This window comes from Brassica oleracea, chromosome C3, assembly GCF_000695525.1.
Source record: "Brassica oleracea var. oleracea cultivar TO1000 chromosome C3, BOL, whole genome shotgun sequence".
NCBI lineage: Eukaryota > Viridiplantae > Streptophyta > Magnoliopsida > Brassicales > Brassicaceae > Brassica > Brassica oleracea.
In genome coordinates, this window is record NC_027750.1 from 38,528,225 (window position 1) to 38,535,966 (window position 7,742).

Consider the following 7,742-nt stretch of genomic DNA (forward strand, 5'->3'; position numbering starts at 1 on the left):
TTATTTTTTGTGTATTTTATTTCCTTTGAGTCTTTAGACTGTTTTATTAGTCCCAGGGTCAAGAATATATAATCTCATGTTATTGTTCATTGTAAAGGACCCTTGATCATTTTGAAAGTAATAGAAATCAATTTTCTTTTTAAACAAAGTTGTGAATTCTTTGTTGTTAGTTCTCTAGTTCTTTGTGTGCGATTCACTAAGTCCTAAAGAAGCCATGTATAGAGACATGTGTGATTCGAGTCCCCTTGTTTGTCCATTGATTGAGCGATTCAATCCTTATCCATCATTCCATCCCATCCAACGGCCAAGCTTGAGAGTGCTACACAACCAGTAAGCTTAGCTCCATTACAACCACAAATCGGCCATCTTTCTTATTTTATCACCTATTCTCTGTTTATTATTATTTTCATTCATATGCATTCCTTTTTGCATTCTTTTCAGGTCCATCTTGCTCGGCCAGCTTTCAATCAGCCTTTATAGATCACCCGACAATTGAGTAACTCGACCATCTGGGTGATATGTGCTCCCGTGCCCATAACAACCTCCAATATCAAGAGAGACCTATGGGACCTGCTACAGAGGAAACTTCTGAATGGACTGTGGCTGACTTGTTTCTTCCTGGAACCGTGGAGTGGGAAAGAAAAAAAAAAATCCAACTCGTACTCCCTCATGAAGAAACTAAAGTCCTAAACATAAACCCTAGTTTATTGGGGCTTCCTGATAAACATATTTGGCTTTGTTCGGACTCAGGAAAATATACAACAAAAATAGGATACCATGCAGCTATAAACAGAAGAAGGATTCTCCCTAAGGATATCCATATTGAATACTCTTTCGAATGGAATATGCAGATCTGGAACCTTGACACATCACGAAGATAAAGCTGTTTTTATGGAAAATTTTTAAGGGAGCTGTCACAGTAGGAACCAACTTAACAGCTCGAAACATTGATGTTGACCCCCGATGCAAGCGATATGGGAAACGCGAATCTAGCTATGATCGTCTCTTTCAATGCTCTTACACACCAAGTCTAGTGCCTAGCTCCATATGCAAGAAACATTGACTCAAGCGGATCTCTAGATTTGAAGAAAGCATGGAGTAAAATCTGCAGTATCCATGTCCTACCTCATGTATAAATCTCCTCAATCCAACTATCCCTTTAGGTTCTATGGCGTTTATGGATTGCTAGAAACCATATGTGTTTTAATAGTAGAGGTGCCTCACCTCAAGATGACGTTAGCAAAGGCTATCATTGCAGCTCGAGAATGGGCCACCAATCAAGTAAATGAATTCTGGGACAAACGAGTGCAGATTAGCCATTTTTGTCCCTATTTATGTCTCTCTTGTTAAATCAGATGCTTGGAACGCAACCTCGCAGATTACAGACTTGGATGGATAGTGCAAACAGGATCTCAGACGTCTTCCTCAACCTCTACCGTTGATTATGTGATATCACAGAAAGCTTGGCTCTTAGAACAGTTTTCCAGTATTGTAGAGATTTGAAAATGAAAAAATCGAAGAGTGAGACAGATTCTTCTCAGCTAATCAAGGCGATAACAATTGCTTTCATGAGTATAGATAGTTATGGCACTGTGACCGATATTTTGACTTTAACTCTATTTTTTATATAATTCTTTCCATGGATCCTTCCTGAAAGAAACAAAGAGGCTGATTCTTTTGCCAAGCAGATTTTATCTGTTGTTCAGGCTCCCATGGCCTTAAACTATGTCACCTAATTTTCTGAGAATTAATGAATTATTTATCTTGTTCAAAAAAAGACATGGCAATCTAATTATTAAAAACTCAAGGATTATAGTTTAATATTCGTTTAATAAATCTAGATTCGTAAATATAAATATTCATTAAACATAAAGATTTTTAAATATTTTTAAAATTTATTGGTAAATATCATTAATTTTCATTAGTTTGATCTAAATTTTGTATATATGTAGTACAAAGTATTTTAATAAGTGGTATATATCAAATCTTTCAATTCATCTTGTTTAATACTTCTTATATCAGATACCTTTTGTATATCTTTAGCACAAAATATTCATTCATCTGGTTTTTTCAAACCTTTTTTTTTTGTTACGGTTAATTTTGACATCTATATCAAATACTCTTGTTTTGCCCATTGTAACTCCTTGTTACTATAAGTTTTCTCCACTCTTAAATATTATAACCCAAAATATTTATCAAAAACAACCCAAATGGGAAACCAAAGCTTGTTATTTCACAATTATAATACATACCATGGTTCCAAGATTTATCTTCGCTAGCAAGTTTTATAAGTTCCAACTCTATATATATTTGCATAGTTTGTTGAAAAAACTATATCATACTGTCGACACACAAATTGCTTATATAGAAAAGTGCAAAATGGACTTTGATCTACCTTCTTACCACCAAAACACTCATATGAACATCACAGTTCTGGTTGTAGATGATGATCGTATTTCCCTCTCTACTATCTCCAATATGCTTAAAACGCCGACCTACATAGGTATAATCATTATCCTGACTCTTAAAATATTTTCTGGCTACAATTTGGATTGCTCAATTCGCCACTAGAACTCTACCACATATTCGATAATTTTTTTACGTATGGTTGATTCAAGAATATTTACTGTTTACCTATCACCCATTATCAGCTTAATCATCTAGGTTCTATAGGGTAAAAGAATTGTTGTCCCCAAGATTAATGTTCTTGTGAACTGTATATCTATTTAATTTTGTCCTAATCTTTTCAAACATTGGGATTTAGATTTCATTAATTTAATTTTTGATGTAAAGGTCAAAAAAAATTTTATATATAATTCATTAATTTATTATTCTCGTTGTTTGGAACCCATAGACCATTCGATTAGTGTCCTACCTTTTTTTTTGGTGCACAACGATTAAACCGGCAATAGCCTCTTACGCAGAGGCGTGCTTAGAGTTTCTAATGCCATACGCCAAAAATATAGTTTAATGTTTAAACACTTTCCAATAAATAAATTACATTTAAAAACTATAAATTAATTGTTTAAATTTTATAAAACAAATGGAAATTTATATGTTACATGTTTCAATATTACAAAAACATATAAGTTTATACTGTGATACTTTAAATTCAAAAGTTATTTGTACAATAAATATAGACAAAAATAAATAACAAGTGACTAACAAAGAAGAAAATAGTGAAAAATAAGATTTAATATGGTGAAAATTAAATATAAATAAGTGTGTAAATAAATATAAAGAAAGAAGGATTAAACTATGGTTTCCCCCTTGGATTTTGTATTTATGTTTGTAAGAGAAACAAATTTACACCATATAAAAGAAAATGTTGTAAATATACCACACCTTGGTTTTATATGCCCTAAGCCATATTTTTCTGTTTTTAGTGAATAGGCACGGCTCATGAGACTGGAAAGTATGTGTTTAGTTTCTCAAAATATTATTTTTTAAATTTCAAAGTTTTAATCAAAATAATATAAATAAAAAGTAGATTATCAAATTTATCGACTGGTTTTTAGAATTGCAAACACCACATCGTTTCTTTTCTTTGTAAGAGAAGTTTTGATAGAAACAAATATCAAAAAAAAAAAAAAAAAAAAAAAAATCTTACAAAAATTGTCCAAATCAAATGCATATATACACGTGTGTACATATTTACCCATACACATTTTTGATATTTTAATTGTTCGATTTGTAGATAAGTCATTTAGGGAAATTACAGTAATGACAGCAAATGATTCGTCAGAAGCATTATCTACGCTTAGAGGTCAATGCAACAACATTGATGTTGTAATCACCGAATATCATATGCCTAATTTGAATGGTGTACAATTACAAAGAAGGATAAACGAAGAATTTGGAAATATGCCTGTCATTGGTAAGGTTTTTCTTACCACTTATTGATAGCCTAATTTTTAATTTGTCTGTCAACAAGTTATATATATAAGAATTATTTTTGTTCACATTTTAAATTGATCAATAACTAAACAAGATAACTATTGTTTCTAATTCTATTTAGTTTATTAATATAATTTTCCCTATAATAAAAGGAGAAGTTACAATAAGAAATATGTTACTTTTTCTGTAAATACGTATAATTACAGAAAAGGTGTATTATATGGTAGAAAAGGTGTATTAGATACATATGTGTGACAGCTAGGAAAAGGTGTATTAGATGGTAGAAAAGGTGGTGCTCCAAAAAAAAAAAAGATGGTAGAAAAGGTGAACCAATGTATTCCTTTAAAGAATACATTTCACACATATAAAAACATTATGCAATAAGAAAAATTGTGAAAAGATATTAATTCCCCAAGCTCTCAGGTCAGTGTCGAAAAGAAGAAGAAAATAACACTAGAAGCAAACTAGTTCCTTTTCGATTTCCTTAAAACATTGTGATTTCTTTTTCTTAACATTTTTTTATAGTTGCAATTGATGCTAACTATCTCATTTTCATTATCTTTTATGTTTTCATTGCAGTGATTTCATCAGACATGAACAATGAAATTGAGCAAGAGACTTTATCTTCTGGAGCAATGTGTTTCATGAGAAAACCGATCAAGCCAAACGACATCGACACCATATACAAACATGCTTTAGACTACAAGATAAACGGTAATTTCGTATTAATATGATGCAAACGATAATGACAATCCTATTGTTCTCCTTGTTTGGTCTTTACACAATTTGATTAGTTTGATACTAGATATGTTTTATTATTATTGTAAATATATTATATAAATGATATCTGAATGTTATAAGTAAAAAAAGATGCAGGTGGTTCAAAAGAAATTCAGAAAACAAATTCAACCAGCAATCCAGAAGATGGAAGTTCTGGAGCAAAGGCCACAAAGAAGTTTAAGATCATATGGACGAGTTCTCTTGAGAATCACTTTTGCAAAGCCATTCAACACATTGGTGTTCATAGTACGCACTTCACATTTTTGATCTTCTATTTTCACATGTTGTATTTTTTTCCTTATCAGTTGTGTACCTTGTTATATTCTTTATCAATTAGAATAGGATAATCTTCTATAAGTTTTTACATGATCGTTGGTGTTTATTTAGATTACATTCTCTAAATGTCTTTATAGATTTTACATTTATTATGTATTATATGAGTGAATGTAAAACCAAATAGTAAATGATTCTTATACGGTCACACTAAACCCTAAAAAAATAAAACTCTCGTTTTCTTACTTGCATTTTCAAAGTGTTTGGAATTAGAGAGATATACTAATGTTCTACTTTTTTGCTTCGTTTTTGATATAATTTTGAAGAGGTAACACCTACAAAGATTTTAAAATTCATGAACCTGAACTACCTAACAAGAGCACATGTAGCCAGCAAATTACAGGTTCGATCTTCTATCAACATTGCTTCAGTGACCATATGCCATTTAATCATTTTCCAAAGCACATGATATTAGTTATGCTATTTTTCATCAAGTATCTTACGTCATGAAAACATGCAAATAGCTAATCATCTTTGTTCGGTGTTTTAGATGATTTTACACATCGGGTTAACTTTGTTTATACATCTTTTTTTGAAAAAATTAGCTTATACATGTGTGATATGTATCTTATTCATGGTTTCAACTCATCATACATATAATTTCATAAAACATATGATATGACTAAAATGTTGAAACTGTTGACACTACGCAGAAGTACAGAAAGTTTTTGAAAAAAGTTAAGGGTGAGAGCGTAGAAAAGACAAGAAGAGCTATGATCTCCAACATTCAATCATCAAGCTACATCAACCCACAACGCTCTTACAACTACAAGACAAGCCTAGGCAACAACAATATTTTCAATTCCCAACGTGGCTATGGTCTTGGTCAATCTAGCCACACGATGAACAACAATGCTGGTTTTCATGGCTCTGTCCACTGCATGAACCGTACACCCACCTACAATTCTCAAACTGGATCCAAATTTTTGCCTAGGAGAGGCAGCCTTGGGGTTTCAAGTGGAATGTTTGCTTTAAAAGAGGAAATGGGAAGCATGTCCGGAACATCTCAAGAGTATCAAGCTCATAAGTTTGGACAATATGGTACAAGAAGTGGAGTTTTGGGTAAGAAATCTAATCTTAATACTGGAACAACGAGTAGTAATTACGCTGGGCACAGAATAGATGAAAAGGGGGATGTGTTTGGACCTGGTGGAATAAGAGTTAATGTCAATGAGAATGCGTCTCTTGGTAGAATGAGAGTTACTGGTAATGGTAATGGTTCTCTTGGTGGGATAAGAATTCATGCTACTGGTAATGGTTGTTTTGGTGGAACAAGAGTTCAAGGTAATAGTAATGGTTTTCTTGGTGAAATAAAAGTCCATGGTATTGGTAATGGCTCTTTAGGTGGAACAGAAGTTCGAGGTAATGATAATGGCTTTCTGAATGAAAGAAGAGTCCGTGGTACTGGTAGTGGCTCTCTAGGTGGAACAAGAATTCAAGGTAATGATAATGGATTTCTTGATGAAATACGAGTCCATGGTAATCATAATGGTTCTTTTGGTGAGATAAGAGTTCACGGTAATGACTCTTTTGGTGGACTAAGAGTTAATAGTACCGATAATGGTAATGGCTGTCTTGATGGAGTTATGATTCATGGTAATATCAATGCTAATGGCTCCCTTGGCGGAATGAGAGTTCATACTGGTAATGGTAATGCATCTCTTGATGAAAATTTGAGTAGCATGAACTGGAACTTCAATAACAACAACATGAGTAACCATGGAAGTTCAACTTCAAGGTTTCCTTCTGCATTGTCATCGTTCTTTGACAATAAGGATCAGTCACAAAACTACCTGAATGCTCAGACTGGTGGTGTGGTTCCTGTTCTACAGAATCCTAGAAGACCTAATAATCATCATGGCATCAACGATTTTTTTTCGCGATACAGTTAACTCGCAGTTTGATCATAATCAGGTAGATTAACTAATATTGTTTTAACTTTTTTTTTTACATAGTGAATGTAATGTTTTGATTCATATATACGTGCATGATTTTGACCAGCAGCAAGGTAAAGTGACTGGTGAAAATCCTGAGGTGCCTCCTGCTTATCCTCTTGAAAACCTAAGTAACGTAAGTCATGTTTTTTACTCTCTCCTTTTTAAAGATGGTTTATTTTACTTTTCTTTAGTAGATGATTAGTCAAAAATTGTATATATATGTACATGTCTGTACGTGATAGATTGAAAATTTCTTGACCATATATACATTATGTATGATTTGTTTGAAGGGTAACTATAATGAAGAAACATTGTACTCTGTTGCTAATTCGGAAATGTATTTTCCTACTGATCAGAATATGATCATTACAAATAAGGTAAACTCTAGTTTCTATCACTTATCCGTTTTTGTACCTTAGATTAATGTAAAATGACGCGAAAAGTAATTGATATTTGAATCGATTGCATATAGGAATATGGTGTTGAAGATTTGATGGAACTCCCATTGTCGTTCGATCAGGTAATTAAGATGGGTTTTCATAGATTTTGTTTGAAACCTAACTACCTTGATATTTACGTACGTTTAAAGTAATAAAGTACATCCAACTTATTATATAAAATTTATTCACTATTTTGTGTCTGTATTCTTTAATAGGATTATGAGGATGAAAACCTCCTGAAGTTTTTGCTCGAGCATGACATGAATTAAAAGTTCTACCAAATTTGTTTAGTTAAACATTTACATTAATTATGTTATGAAATAACTTATAATTTATAGTATCGAGAAATTTAAAT

General features: G+C 32.2%; 1 protein-coding gene across 1 annotated transcript in view; it reads left to right on the forward strand.

Moving 5' to 3' along the window:
• Window positions 1–3,723: 3,723 nt before the first annotated feature.
• LOC106330569 overlaps window positions 3,724–7,742 on the forward strand; it is a 10,612-nt gene continuing 6,593 nt past the window's right edge. The window contains exons 1-7 of the mRNA XM_013769014.1: window positions 3,724–3,877; window positions 4,477–4,611; window positions 4,774–4,916; window positions 5,664–6,833; window positions 7,012–7,080; window positions 7,238–7,324; window positions 7,420–7,467. Of these exons, the coding sequence (XP_013624468.1) occupies window positions 3,724–3,877; window positions 4,477–4,611; window positions 4,774–4,916; window positions 5,664–6,833; window positions 7,012–7,080; window positions 7,238–7,324; window positions 7,420–7,467 (1,806 nt within the window). The remainder of the gene's footprint in view (window positions 3,878–4,476; window positions 4,612–4,773; window positions 4,917–5,663; window positions 6,834–7,011; window positions 7,081–7,237; window positions 7,325–7,419; window positions 7,468–7,742) is intronic.